Below are 15,849 nucleotides of genomic sequence, written 5' to 3'. Positions count from 1 at the left end.
GATTAAAATTAATTCATATTTTTCAAATTATACTTGGTACATATAAGAGTAATAAAGTAAAATTATCAAAAAATAAAAAGTAAATAAATTTATATAAAAAAGAACATATAGTTCTCTATTTAAAAAAAACAAAGATAATTATGAAAAAAGCTTTGGAAGCATCTTTACTTTTTAAAGAAATTAAATTGAAAAATAAACTGTTCTATTTACTTTAAAAAATTTTTATAACGTTGCTTGTAAAAGATTTTTTTATATTTAATAAAGTAAATTTTTTATATTTTGCGTATGTATATTTATTGTATATGCGTATATCATATCTTATCTATTTGTGTTAAAATGTTAAAGAGACGAATCAGAATATGAGAAATCCACTTGCGAATAAATAAAATATTTTAATATTAAAAAACGCAAATTGCAAGATATGTCTCTTTCATGTAACATTGTTAAAATATTTTATTTTATTTATTCATGTTTCAATAAAAAAAAAACGCAACAATTTCTTTAACATTTTAAGAATAAGAGAGAAAATTTATTTTATTGTTATATAAGCGCAGATGTGGTTAATATTATAGCATTATATGCTTGAAAAAGTATAAATTTTTATTGAAAATTTAAAGAAAAATCACAGTTTTTCAATATTAAAAAATATAATCTCTGTCACGGTGATATGTCAGTTCGCGTAAGCAAAATTATCAATTATAACAATATTCATTTATCTAACATCCATATCCTCTTTATGGGCCATTGATATATGATCGAACAACGATAATTTCTCAGCAATGATAGAAGCAATATCACATATAGTACTCCATCATAAGCAAACAAATATTTTAATGAAAAATTTTAAATACAAAAACTTAATGGTGGCCATAGTCCCGTTGAATATTTGCCCAAGTGTCCCACTTGTCCCATGTGTTATCGATGGATACCAATCCTTTCACGTTATCCTGAAAAGAATGTAATATTTCTTGCTTAAAAAAAATATTGGACAATCTTTTAAATTAAAATTGTATATAAACAAACATATATAACTTAGATTATATTGATAGACAAATGAAGAGGAAATGGTAATCTTATTACCTTAAACAATACGTTGCGCTTGTCATTCCAGGCACCGAAAAGACGCAACAAATCCGGTTGCTTCGAATATAAGCTGCTCGCGGCTAAAATGCCATGTCTCAACTCTTCCAAGGTATTTGCGGCTTTGTCGGCCGAACTGACGATTATCCTTGGTGGCTCTAATCCTAAATTACAACGCTCCCATTCATTGATGGGCGCTTGACCACCATTCGGACAAAGCAAGACGTAATCTTCGCGTTTGCCTGCATCGTCCTTCTCGTTATCTAAAATATGATATATGTTGTAAAAATTGCAAATATAATCAAATATAATTTATTTAATTAAAATTGTATTTACCGAGCTGCTGCAAAGCCGTCAAAGGTAAGAATGCAACATCTCCCTTGCCATCTTTTAAACATCTGTCGAAGAAGATGCAAATTAAATTTTTCAAAGGTAATATCACTTAAATCATTTAAAAAATTAATTTAAATCATTTAATATAATTAAAAAAAATATATATATTTTTATTATTGAATTATGAAAAAAATTTTGTGTAATTGATTTTCTTTACAATAATGGAGAAAGTCATGTGCATTAAATTTATTTCTAGCTATTCAGCTGAAAAGACATGTCCGATCGATGAAGAAAATATATAAAATATACAAAATTACCTAAGTGCTCCTTTTCCGCCATTGTAATATTCAACATTCGTAGGTCTGCATTTCGTGGCCTCTTTCACTTGATCGTCACCGGATTTAATATCGCCGACGCACAATTGACAAGACTTGGAATGGAGAGAAGCGCCAGGTGCACAAGACTCGGAGAAGAAGGTATCCATCTCTCCCGGTTCATTAATAAGCCCCTTTTGTTTGAGAATGTGAGCCGGTGCGGAATAACCAGCAAAGTCACCCTCGTAGCCACTATGACAAGACTTCTTGCCTCTGAGATCGTCTGTGAAAAAAAAAAAAATCATTAACAACATAATCTACAACAGAAATTTGCGAAAAGGCTTCTTTAGAGCTTTCAGTTCTTTCTACAAACTTTTTTTACTTGTTCAAAATTCAAATATTTTTCAAAATTTTGGTCTATAAAAATATGTGGATTGATATTGATGTTTCAATATTAATCTAGCATCTTAGTTTTAAGATATAAATAAATTCTAATTCATTCTCTGAATACGATATATTTTAATGTACATCTTATTTTAAAACAGATGTAAAGATTTTATCAAAATGTTAATTTTAAATACGCAGATTCATATACCTAATCCATTTATAGAAGAACCACTCTTGACAACAGCAACTGCCGGTACCTCGTTGAATTGCGTTGATCCTTCACCGTAAATCTCAGTGACGATCGGTTTCGCGATATAATTATCTATTGCGAGTTTTACTGATCCGCCGTCAATCACAGTTATATCTGCTCCATTATCCCTAACAATCTTCAAACATGCAGTCTCATCCTTCTCCAATATGCAGTCAAATCTAGGTCTGGCATCTCTATGGATTATAAGATAATGTAATACTAGCGTCTGCATTTTTTATCAACGACAAATGTTTTGACAGTGAAATCTAAAGAGTTTCCGCCAAGGTAGAATCACAATTTCATCATTTATATTTACATTTTTGAGACTTAATTGACAAAATCTGTTTAATTTTCACGTTAAATAAGTAAGTAATAAATTAAATTTGCTTTGAAGCAAAATCTTTTTAATTGTCAATTAAAAAAAAATATTGGTACATTCTACATGCAATTATGTACCTGGAGAACGCGGCTCTAGCGAGACTGTGGCACTTGTCCAGCGCACTTTGACTCCAAACGCACCAACGAGCGTTCCTTTCCGGGGCTCCGGAATTTCTCTCGATCACGTCCATATATTTTGCGCTTTTCAGATGTTCTTCCGGTGATACTGGCTGTGCGGCGACAGCCAAAGTCTTTTCGTTGAGCAGCATGAGATCCTTCCACCAATCTGCCTTTTCGTTCTCACCAAGCTGACCGAGTTGCGTTAGCTCCTGAATCGTGTTAAAATTAAATTACGATTTTTTCTCAATTAAAAAATAGATAAAAGAAATCGTTTAAATTAAATATTCCGTTGTAAAATATGATATGATCGATTTATTTGTTATATTTATTATTAAATAGCAAATCTTTGTAACAATATTTAATTAATTTTTTGTCTCTTTTATTATGCTCATCAGATTAAAATACTACATCTTTTTCAATTATTAATATATCACCTAGATATATAAATATTTTTTTCGCGAATTGTCATCGTTATAACATTCAATAAATCATCGAATATATATAGGCTCTTAAGAAAGAAAATCTCACGCACTCTTTGAATAGCTTCCGCGTTGTTGGCATCATCCCCGTTGGTCATGTATCCTTGCCATGGTCGGGCGGCCCACGTACATGGTTTCGTATGGTCATCGATGGGCACTTTGTTACCGTCCGGACAGAAATATCGAAAGTCGGCCGGATTCTCGGGTGTCGGCACTGCCGGGGTAACCCCGACTGGCAAGCCAAAGAAGCGCTTCACGTAGATGACCTTTGTCCATGCAACCTGGCCGCCGTTGTGAGCTAGACAGCGCAAGGCACCCTCGTACCCGGAATATATGTCTGGATAATCGCACACGTCTGGTTTCTCGCAAAGAGCGCACATGTTGCTGTACGTCTCCTCTGAAAAATGAAGGAAATAACAATGCATCTCGTAAAATATTCATAAAATATTTAAATGAAGAATGTAAATACAGAAGAAGAAAATTATTAAATTTTATCAGAAAAAAAATGCAAATTTGGAAAAAGTTATGCAACGCAATTTGATATTATAATTTTATCTTGAAATAAATATAAAACGCAAAAATATTTTGTGTCCAAAAAAAAAAAAGAAAGAAAAAAACAGCATATTGATTTATGCGCGCGACTAGTTCGCAGATAATAATATTGTTTACCGACAGTTAATAGACTTTGTTTATATGACATATTCAATATAATTTCTTATTGCCACTTACTGAGTCTCTGATTGATTTCGGGATCGGGCGACCACCTACCCACCAGACAGCCTTTGTCAAAGAGCGTGCTCAGAGCGCGAAGCTCATTCTCGCGAGCGGAATATTCCGGATTGTTGATATCGGTTAGCATACCCATGGCGGTGAGCTTCGTGATGGGAATCTTGTAACCGACATTACGGCCCACGCCTGTATGGCAGGATCTGAGACCCCTCAGGCCCTGAACGTTGTTGATGTCCAGGTCCTTGTGTATTACGGCTACCGCCTCGTAACGATATGTCGCGTCGGGTTCTTCCTTTGTCCTGACCTGATAGCACAAGCAGAAAGAAGAAGGAATTCACGTCATACATTATTCATGCTTGAAAATTTAAATGCTCGTAAATACATCCTATTCCTATCGAGAGAGCGTGAAATATGAGAAATTACTTTTCTTTTTTCTCTTATTTATAAATAATATTTCAAAAGATATATTAAATATTTTCTAACACATTTATAAATTCTATTACATTTGTTAGAAATCTAATTTTTCACTCTCGAATTCAAGTTATTTGATTGTATTACCTGTTCAACGACACTGTATCCGGCATTCTCAGCTAATTTGTTTTTCGCCGCGAGATACATATCCTCAGGATCTACCGCGACGATGTCCGCTTCCTTCTTGCCGACCCTCTCGATGCAATCATATCGATCGCGTCCGGAAATGCACGATATCGGGAAGCCTTTGCTGGCTGAATCCTCCATCATTTCCGCACATTCCTTCGCGTATTTCTCCGGGATACACATCGTGACTGCGCGCATAATATATTTTTATTATAGTATATTTTTGTGAATCAACTGTCAAAACTTCGTAACTGTAAAATACTTACACACACGTGGAGGACTCGTAGCGGATACAGCCGCCACCGCGAAGATCGCGAGCACCGCGGATCCGTGCAGCATCTTGATTATCTTACTGCACGTTAATTACGGTACCGCGTGATTTTTATTTAAAAAAAAAATTAATGAAAAAAAGTGAAATAAAGCGAAGTGAGGATAAGAACCTAGACAGATGTTCTTCGGCGACAACTTGTCAAGACTGTCGAGAGAAGCGGTCTACGTATGTTCTTATATAGATGCGTATTTTTCTTCTTCGGATCTCGAGGCCTGGAGAGGGAAGTTTCTCTCTTTCCCCTCGCGCTTGTTAGTGATTTCTGCCGTTGTTCTCTTTCTCTTCTTGTCTCAATTCATTCGTTATGACATCATCATCATTATTTATTCGATTCTTCGCTTCTCTTGTAGGAACAGTACTTTTCACGTTTTGTCATATGTTAAAAAAAAGACAATTTTTTTGTTTTTTAATTTTTTATCATAAAAATATTGATTACAAAGTGCAACTTAGTAATCTTAGTTCTGATCGATATATAAGATATTCAAGAACAATTATTACTCGAAAACTGGATTATATAATTTTTGCTTAACGTACAAATGAAAATTTAATATTTCTAATGATAAAAAATTATGAGAGCAATTTATTAAAAATTAAGAAATTAATTAGATAATATTAAATTTAATAAAAAATTTCAATTTAAAGCATAGTTATCAACAGATCTTTAAATCTCTCTTTAAATAAAAATGATACGAAAGCGTTTATTTGATTTTTAGTAAAGAAGAAATTATAACAATTTTCGATAAGAATTATTATTTATAAAATAAATTTGTTATCAAACATCGCGTAAATATATAAAAGCTACACATTGTTAAATCCAAGCTTGGATAAGCCGCGGTCATTAACATTCTCGGTGATTTTCCAGGATGAGTTCCTCGCTAGTCCATTGCTTGTAATTGCATCTTGGAGGAAAGTTCTTGAGATGATTTTTTTTTCCACCGAACCAGTCTTCGTTCGTCTCCTCCAACGCGTTTTCAAGTTTAACAAGTCCATGTCCTCGGCTTCGCTTGGCGATTTTGCGTCCTTCGTCCCGATTCCTCTTGCGATGCGACGCATGCACACGCACGCGATACGCATGTACATCGCATATGTGATGTATGTATATCGCGCGGTTGGAATCGCGTAGAGACCTTTGTTGACATACGAAAAGTACCGGCGGTAATTTCCCCTGTTGAGGTCACGCAGTGATTCCCACCGCAGCTATCTCTTTTCCTCTATCATCGAAAAATCGCAAGCTGAATAAATAACTTGAACATATTTTCGTCGTTATAAAACAGTGATAAGTATGCAATCTATGAGTTCGATATAAATAACATCGAAAATATTCAACAAAACTTGGGCGGTGCTGCGATACGTATATTATACGTATATGTACGATTGTTTTTTATATTTGCATAAAAAATAATCTTTTAAAAAATAATTTTGTCTACATATTATAAGTTTATTTGTTACGGATCAAAAAATTCATCATTAAAAAAAAATGTAAATTTTGAAATTTTACTAATTTTATGGTTTACCAATTATTGTAAATTGTCGATATGATAAAACGCATTTTTTTTCGCTGTAATTTTAATTGTATAAGTCATAACTTTTGTATCTAATTGCCATGACAATACTTTGCAAATTTTTAATATTATTTTCGCGATTAGAAAACGGTTTATCATAAACATTATCGAGGTTAAAAGCTATCTCGAATAAGTAAATGCGCTGATAAATTTTGATAAATTTTCTTGTTGATAGATCATTATTCTGGCTTGAAAAAAAAACATTTGACTTTGAAATATAAAGCGCCTGATTAATAATTTCCGCAATATCATAATTCACTTGTAGGTATCTGGCACGTGCCGAAGTATCGAGACTTCGATAAGCAATGAACTGATGGAGGAAAAAAGCATTATGGATCGCCACAGATAATTCATGATCGACTTTATAAATAGACGGAAATTCCAGTAACAGCATTATCGTTTAGTCCAGATGGTAACAACAGTCTGTCATAATTTATCTCGTGATAGATATCGTATAAATACTAAATACAATATCTCGCAAAAAACTGCCAAATAATCTATTTTAATGATTATGTTAACATAATACGTTATCGAAATTGCTGTGATAAATATCGATACTTTTTAGAAGAATTTATATAATCAGCGATGATGGCATATTGGCATTAGTAAATACGATACCATAATATAAAAGACCGAATGTTTTTCCTGCATATATTAAATATAAGACAAATTTCTATTTTAGCTAAGAGCTTCACTGAAAATTCGAAGTATTTTACAAAAGTTTGAATTATATCAGACAGATAATTTTAACATATTTTTTAAATAAATTTTACAGAATAATCAAAATACTTCTCTTTGCGATTTTTAAACAAAGACAGAATCATATTTTAAGTACAGCATCGCTTAGCATATCTTTTTTTATTTCCACGTTACCAATAAATGTTTAGACTTTAGGATGAGATAATAGTATAGTAACATTACTTTCCTCATTTTCTTCTTGGAACCAGCAATTTTTCTTCCTCGCACGCGCAAGATCGAGATTGGAATAATAAGTATTGGTAAGAAACGTAATCGAAGTTATGTCATTATTCCAGTATCTAAGCAAACATAAATCTGTAATTCAGCAAGGTGATTAATTAAAGATGCATTAAAAAGTATCTGATGCGTCTCTCTTCCTCATGCTTCCCTATACATTTGTGCAATACACTTGTATAAATAATACGTTTTTATTATTAAAAATATTATTAAAAATAATTTTAATAGAAAAAAAATACAGTTTTATTATTAATAAATTATTAAGTTAATTCCGAGAAATTTTTAACAATTATTTTGTTGCGACCAATATTTTCCGCCAATCTTTTTCCTCGACGTATAAATCTTATGCGGTTTTATTATGCGATTTTAAACTGCAAGGTCGGATACGTTCGCAATTTTAAGACTTCTAGATGAGCATGTAAGGCTAGCAGTTGCTTGTAATTGTTCTCCGCTTTTATGATAAGCTTAGTGCGTCTTGCGATCGCGGCAAGTCTCATCTTACGAGACTCCTCGTCCTTCTTGCGACATGGATCGTTGAGTAATCTGCGAAACTCTTCAACATCCGACGACTTAGATTTGATCTCCTTCGATATTTTGTCGTTCTTTTTCTTCCACTTAGCCATCATACGCTTTGTTTCCTTCAAACGCGCTTGTTCCAGTGCCAATAACTGGCGAAATCTCTGAAACACGTTTTAAATTTGTCAGAATATTTATATATAACAATATAATTATAATAGATATTCACATTTTGAAATATTCGCAAATTGGTTTTCATCTTTTCGTAATCTTTTTCAAGATTTACACTGCAGGGATCACGGATCAAGAATTCAAGCACGTTTCTTGTGATCTAAAACATGCAAGTATATTATATATTCTCTTCTTATTAATATCAAATGATAAAGTATGACAGACTAAATACGACCTTGAACTGTTGAACATCTTTCAGCTCCTGCTGCAAATCCTCCAATATCATCTTCGCGCATGTGTGCTGCCACTCTTGTTGCGACACGACCTTTCGCAAGTGCATGGATTTGTGCATCGCCGCCAACTTGCATTTTCCGGTTTCAATGATACATTCGTTGACACGTAAGAGCTCTTCGCGTGTCACGAGAACGGTGTTCTCGTAATCGGACGGACAACCTTGCAGTGGGACCTCAATCTGACCCATTTTCAGAACGAGTTGGATCTCCATTTCCTCAGCAAGTTGCGTCAAAGATTTCTCTAAGTTTTCTAGACAGACCTTTTTACACGCAACTACGTTGTCAGCTGATTGCATCGTTTTCTGATAAAATGACAGCGTTTGCTCCGCCTCGGCCATTTCCACCGCGCAACATCTCACCTTTAACATCCATTTTATTTTTTTAATAGCATTAAATCAAAATAGTCATTATAAAAGAAAAAAAAGCGACGCATTTGTTTTATTTTTAATGTTGTTGATATGTCTTATTTTAATGATACATCAAAAATAATTATTATAAGATTGTTGATTTTTTAATATAAATAAATTATTTTTTACATCTTCATCCTCACCTTTGTCTCCACCTCGACCTTTGCTCTTCTCAGCTTACACATAGTTCGCCAGTGATTGACGTTAATCTGCGGCGGCAGGTTTCTGGGCATCGTATCCAACGCATCTATGCCTCTGAGGAAGTCCAGACATTCGCGCGGTAAGATGTCTGACTTCTCGCTGGCCGCAACGCATCTCGCCACCTCCGTCAGATACGTGACGGACGTGGTGACGAGCCGACCTATCCTGGGACGCTTCTTGTAATGCCTAAACAAGTGTTCGACTATCGGCTGCTTCAAGTCCGTGAATTCGCTGCGAAATTTGGCCTCCTGACGTTTGTCCGCCTTGTTGAGATTGTCGTAACGAGACTTTAATTCTGCTACGACTATCTCGAGTGAGTTGCATTCCTCGGCGAGTTTGCGTGCCTCTTGCGTCGCCGGCACCAGTTCGTCGTCAGTGAAACGAACGATTTTTTGCCTGCCGTCGACTTCGCTGCGGTATCTCCGGATCGCTCGTATTCTCATCAATCTCTCCTGCAGGATCGCGCATTCAATTTGCATCTTTTTTAACTCAAGATCCTTCAACTTGTCATTGAATTCCGCGATATCTCTTTGTAAGGCTTCTGAAATGCATATATTTTATGATTTAAAAAAAAATTTATCAGTAGAAAAAGCGTCTGGGTATTCCAAAAAATTATTCTATTGAATATGATTATTTTGTTTATTATTTTCACAGACCCTTTGTCTCGACGATCTCGGCCTGCAGCATCGCTTTATATTTTTTTCGTTCTTCTTTCAGCGCTTGCACTTTGCATTTGTACGAGGCGATAGTTGCGATGTCTTCATCGGTATATTTCGAAGGATCTTTCGCGGTTATGCATTCAGGCACAGGTATTTCCTTTTTAACTTCGTCCTCCCATCTTGAAATAAAAATGAAATTGAATTTCCAATTTTCAGGTATATATGTATACATTTTTTTATTAATAAAAATTCAAGATTTTATTCATATAATTTTTTAAGCAATTATTTGTCAAAGATCGACTTACTTAGATTCTAATACACCGTCCATCATCTTTTCAAGAGCTCTCTCATAAAAATCATTGTTTTTTCCGTTTTTCTCTTCATCCTCTCGATCCTCATCAATCATCGCGATTTTAGACTCTTCTCGTCGCGACTGTTTTTCAAGTACCTCGTGATCTTTTACAGTAATTACGTAATCAGATATTTCTTCGACACTCCAGGTCGGTGTATCGATTGGCTCCAGAACGGAGTCTATTCCGAACATTGTCTTTAACTCGGAAGCGCAATATTGAAGCCTATCGATGCGCTCCTTTGTACATTTTAATTCACGTTCCTTTGCGAGTCTCATTTCCTCGAAAAGATTATTAAAATATATCTATTTGAGGGAAAGCTTCAATTTAGAAACATTTTACAATGGCTTTCGTTAATACATATGTTAAAGAAAAACTAAGAAAATAATTTCAATGCTGTATAAATTTTTAATTAGAAATGTGGTTGAGTTTTATTGCGTTTATAATATAATATAAATTTTAATAGATTGGTAGTAGACGTCACCTTTAATTTGCGCTCTCGATTTTCGATAATAGTGTCTTTTTTAAGAATAGTTTTAAGATCACTGTTGCAAGGAAGTAACAGCTGATGTGTTGCAGCTATGCTTTCATCATCAATCCACTTATGCGTCGTGACACCTGATATACATAATCTTTCATCTTCATCCACCATTGTATACCACATTTTAGCCATTTCGTTTATTTTAATATCATCAGAATTATTCGTCGAAGCTTCTTTATCGAAATCAAATGCCGCGGATTCTCGTCTTGAATCGTCTTCCTCATCTATTGATTTATTATACACCTCGTCACTAGAAACAGTGTTATTTGTCTACATATTAGAAGTTTTTTTCACGATATATAAATTACATTTTTTATATTATTAATAAATCTTATAGAATATTTAAAAAAAAAATTGATAAATAAATCATTGATTAATTTCAAAATATCTAGTATTTTCTTAAAATTATTTATATTTTTAGAGAAAAAAAAAATGATTATATATACCTATATAAAAACTCATCGGCCTCCGAAGAGAGCCTATTCCATACTTTAATATCATTTACTTTCCGAGTCGATGCAACGAGAGGATAATTACGAACTATCGTATCACCGCCGATAGATTTAAGTGCACACGGTTTTACTTGCAACGGATCCCAGAATATTTCGCGGATATACGAGGCTATTTGATCCCGTTGAGTGCATTCTTCTTCGAGTTTTCGACGCACTTCGTCTCGTTCAAGTCGCGCCTCTTCTATCTTCCGCTGCCGATATTCGCGATCTAGATCGAAAGCCGAGATCGGCAATCGAGCGTCCGGTGGTTTGCTTTCATTTATATCGAGAAGCTCACGTATCTATTATGTGAAAATTAAAATTTCTTATAAATCGTAACTATATATCCTAATTCTAAAATATCAAATTCCGAGAAAAGACATATATATACCTGATTCTTTATTTTCTGCAGATCGGCTAAGATGGAAGCTCGTAGAGGTAGAGCTTCATCGCGTTCGGCTTTTAGTTTAGCGGCGATTACATTCTCCAGCCAGGTTTCTCCTGCCAAACCGTACAATTTGTTTGGACCGGAAGCAAAGTCTTCAATTGATAAATGTACACTCACAGCTCTGCTTTCTGCCAAGTTTGTTCTCGCTTCCGATAAACTGATCGCATAATTAAAATGAATTATATGAATTTTTGTAAATTAAAAATATATGAAATAAGTAAAGGCAAAATACCGGACTCGACTGCCAACGAGATCTCCGTTTCTACCGAGGGAAACAATTGTTTCCCCAAAACGCGAAGAAATTGCGCATTTAATACCACCTTCTCTGCGATGGTGTGGCATGAAAATTGCGATCACTTTGCGAAGTTCCATACTATCTCTGACTATGATTAAGCCATCGTATCCATATGTTAAGACTCGAGAATCGGTCACGTATATTCCGATATTCCTCAGCTGATGCATCGAGAAGAGTGCTTGCGTGAGACTGATATCTTGAAAGTCGTTCTGCGAAAGAAATTTAATAAATTCTTTTTTTTTAGGATCTGAATGAAAAACATAAAAAGAATTTTCAAATAAAGATTATTAGAATGATATATTAGAATATATTAGAGTAATGATTCTCTTGAAAATTCATCTGATACGATATAATTTAAATATTTTTAAGATAATCTAAATCCAATTAAAAATTAAAATAGTTGGTTGCTTTTTTTTATTAATAGTAAGAAATTATGTAATTCAACTTATACCTGTATCTCCATTTGATGTAATTGTTTAGATAAAGAGGGTATACCCAGTATATTCAGAGATTTATTCGTTCCGTGATAGAGCATCCTGTAAGGTTTTAATAAATCTATCGCATATATGGCATGCGTGTAGAAATTGTTCGAAACCTCGCAAGTGTACACGATTACTTTATTACCGCCGATCGAAGCCATGGAAGGATTAGTCGTTGCAAGAACTAAGATTTCGAAGCGATCATTATGCCTCTTGTATATCAGAAAATCAGCAAACTATAAAAGAGAAAAAAATAATTCTCTAATATCTGAACTCTTTTCACTTATATTTTTTGTAAATATTTATAGATTTTTGCATCCACATATTCATGATTTGTATACAAATATTATTGCTAACGTCTCTATATAATTTAAATAATTATCTTACATATCCATCAATTTCTATAAATCCAAGAACATCTACAGGCTGTTGTTTAAATCGTTTGCCAATAATAAATAATTTGCCACTTTGCGAACTGCCAGTTCCCAAAAATTCGCCACAGTGCGAGAATTTTATTCTATCCAAGACATCCTCGCAAAGATGAAAGCAGTTAAAGACCTTAGGTAATGATGTGACATCGATAAAAATGCAATTGCCAGTAACACTACATGCCACAAGCATTGATAAAGTAGGATGTGAATCTGCACGAACGACTAGAATTAATATGTAATTCTAATCAACAATATGTTAATTGTCTTGTAAAAATCTGTGAAGATTATTCTTTCTCTCTCTCTCTTTATATATATAAATTAAATTGAATAAACATTTAAACATAGTAAATTAAATTGAATAAACTATACTTATATTATTTAAGAAAAGGGATGACACATCTCATATAAAAAAAATGATTATTTTCTTAAATGTCTTATATAAAAGACATTGTATTTGATATTTTACCTTCACCGTGATGTTTCAGAGATAATCTCGCTGTCAATTTGCCGGTCGATATCTCAAAAATGCAAAGACGATCTAACCGATCTATCGCCGCGACGTGATCTGTGCGTTGAGATATAGAAAACAGTGCTTTGTATTCTATCTCGTCCGTATAAATAACTTCAATATGAGGAACGTTGTCGTACTGCGTACTGATCTCAAAAATTTCTCCGCTATTGGAATGAAATAAAATCCCATCTTCAAAATAATATTGCCTTCCTACTCGAATAGAATGGAAAGTCGAAATCGACCATACAAATTGCCACGACACGTTCCAGTCTGTCAATGATTTTTTATAAAACTAAAAGATAATAATATAATATAATTATGCTATAATAATTATAAATCTAATAGTAATTAGACTTTTATAAAAAAAAACTACATTATTGTGAATTTTACTTATACTAAATGAGAGTTATCGAATCAATATACGCACTGTAATTTCACTATCAGCATTCACAACTATGACGCCAGTCCTGTAAGTGATGACGATCGGTCTGTTCTTCGATGGTTCGAGCGTTTCCAATTTTACCACAGAGTATAACTTGTTAGCTTCTATCGCTATGAGCCATACGTTACCGAACTCGTCCGAGACAAATAGGTTTCCTTCCGGCGTCCAGGACGAAGATACAATTTTATGTTCCGGAACTGGCACGTCCACGTGATGTATACTCACGATTTTCGAGCACGTGCGTATTTGACAGATTGCGAGCGCGCCGTCGATGATTCCGAGTTGTGATATTAAATGTGGAGAATTCGGCGAACAGCTGATAAAATCATCGATTCCAATTTTAGGAAAAATTAAAATGCTATAAAGCATATATATAATTGTTTTATACCAAATTTCTTGAACAAGATCGTGGATCTTCATGTTAAGCTCAGCGACGTGCTTGCCGGTTCTCCATAGCCACACGATCAGTCGAAAATCAGGGAAATTGGTCATGCTTATGAGATATTCTGTACCAGCAAAAGAACAGGATAAATAACCATTGATTTTGTCGGGTAGCACGCATCTGGAAATTCTTCGTAGCGTTGGATACATAAATATCGATATTTTGGGATTAGATTTTCTTTCGACTACGGAAAACATGGAAACTGTCTGCAAGATTTAAAATATATATTATCATCGAAAAATAAATAGCAAAAATGTATGACAGTGACATACATTTGCTACATTTGCCCAGATATTCAATAATTTAAATAAACATATTATAAATAATTGTATTACCGGATGTCCAGCCAAGCAGGATGCGCCATCGCCCCTTTCCTTGCTGTCGAAACGCTCGATTCGCCTTTCTCTCGTATTCAGATCCAAAAAACTCACGTAAATGCCGGAAGCCGTCGCAATGGTTTCCTTTCCAACGAAAACAAAATCATGAGATTTTCCGAACTTCACCCACCTACAATAGTAATAATGAATAAAAAATTGTTGCAGTTAACTCCCGCGCTACATTTGAAGGACAGTACGCACTTTGTTTCAATTAGCGAAAGATTCATTTTCTCTAATTTAGTGTATGTAGGAAATTCTCATTCTTCGTGCACTATCTCAGTTATAATTTCGCTTTTGTATGGTAAGTAAATCTTGCATGCGGGTAACCAGTGTTTGGTTGCTCAGAGACCCAGATAAGCTAACGTATCGATCGGGTTGGTCGTAAAGACTATATTTAACGATCTTTTCCAATGCATTTCTAAAGATTCACGTATTTTATTTGTATAGAAATTAGTTTTATAATTTATTAAATTAATTATATAAATTGTTTGTTGATTAATGACAATTATAAATATAAATTAATTTTAAATAATTAATTAAATAAATTTTTCTGCTAATAAATATTTATCTAAAAAACGTTCCTTATAAAATTATATGAATAATTGATTTTTTTCGTTTGATTCTAAAGAAATTGATAGGATGATTATTTTAAGAGAGCTATAATGTAGCAGAATGTTTGCTCATTTTCGTACGTGTTTTGATTGCCGAAGAAGAACGCGGACGGACATATACGATCTTCAAGACTTTCATCGTGCAAAATATTTGCATACGTCCCGGAAAATAATAGAATCATTAAAGGAATGCCACACTAATGTCATTTAAAAGTATGCCACCGGATATCATAGTATTGTAAAAGACTCGAAAAATAGTGACACCGTTATAAACTGCATCATCTAGTACATAATAATAGATCCCACGCTTTTAAACTCTCTACTAACATTTCCGCATTTTTTCAATAATTTTATAAAATTAATATGGAAAACTCGAATATCGCTTTTAATGAATAAAAACATTAAAACACGATTTAATTTTTTTTCTTTCTAATACAATCATTGCAAAAAATGAATCAAATATTCTTCTGTTTACTTAGTAATTAATAGTAGTATCAGAAATCTGCTATTTTTTGAAATTAATAAATAAATATATGATAATTATTATTATTAATAGTTTAATATATACAATAATAATAACGAAAATTATTTTATTATTTGGAATTTATTTGCAATATAAAATTGTAACAGAACATTTTTTTTATTTAAAAGA

The 15,849-nt window shown here is 33.5% G+C and overlaps 2 protein-coding genes across 2 annotated transcripts; both read right to left on the bottom strand.

Annotated features, from left to right (window-relative positions):
- Window positions 1-574: 574 nt before the first annotated feature.
- On the bottom strand, window positions 575-5,149 carry LOC126850183 (transferrin). Its single transcript, XM_050592890.1, has 10 exons — window positions 4,934-5,149; window positions 4,629-4,855; window positions 4,071-4,374; window positions 3,395-3,738; window positions 2,821-3,071; window positions 2,323-2,558; window positions 1,731-2,010; window positions 1,417-1,478; window positions 1,081-1,343; window positions 575-947 (listed from the first exon to the last, which is right to left on the bottom strand). The coding sequence occupies exons 1-10, from the start codon at window positions 5,004-5,006 to the stop codon at window positions 858-860; spliced, it is 2,130 nt and encodes a 709-aa protein (XP_050448847.1). The 5' UTR covers window positions 5,007-5,149; the 3' UTR covers window positions 575-857.
- Window positions 5,150-7,817: 2,668 nt separating this feature from the next.
- Window positions 7,818-14,813, bottom strand: LOC126850575 (cilia- and flagella-associated protein 43-like). Its single transcript, XM_050593719.1, has 17 exons — window positions 14,788-14,813; window positions 14,545-14,716; window positions 14,156-14,415; window positions 13,753-14,083; window positions 13,281-13,617; window positions 12,771-13,036; window positions 12,356-12,619; window positions 11,842-12,113; window positions 11,553-11,766; window positions 11,117-11,463; window positions 10,614-10,920; window positions 10,085-10,434; window positions 9,777-9,958; window positions 9,063-9,661; window positions 8,452-8,871; window positions 8,278-8,379; window positions 7,818-8,212 (listed from the first exon to the last, which is right to left on the bottom strand). Exons 1-17 carry the CDS (start codon window positions 14,811-14,813, stop codon window positions 7,889-7,891), a joined length of 4,773 nt encoding a protein of 1,590 aa, XP_050449676.1. The 3' UTR covers window positions 7,818-7,888.
- Between the last annotated feature and the right edge of the window lie 1,036 nt (window positions 14,814-15,849).

The sequence above is a fragment of the Cataglyphis hispanica genome, chromosome 6, assembly GCF_021464435.1.
Source record: "Cataglyphis hispanica isolate Lineage 1 chromosome 6, ULB_Chis1_1.0, whole genome shotgun sequence".
In the NCBI taxonomy this organism is placed as follows: Eukaryota; Metazoa; Arthropoda; class Insecta; order Hymenoptera; family Formicidae; genus Cataglyphis; species Cataglyphis hispanica.
The sequence above is the reverse complement of the archived record's forward strand: the minus strand, read 5'-3'. Positions and strand labels throughout refer to the sequence as shown.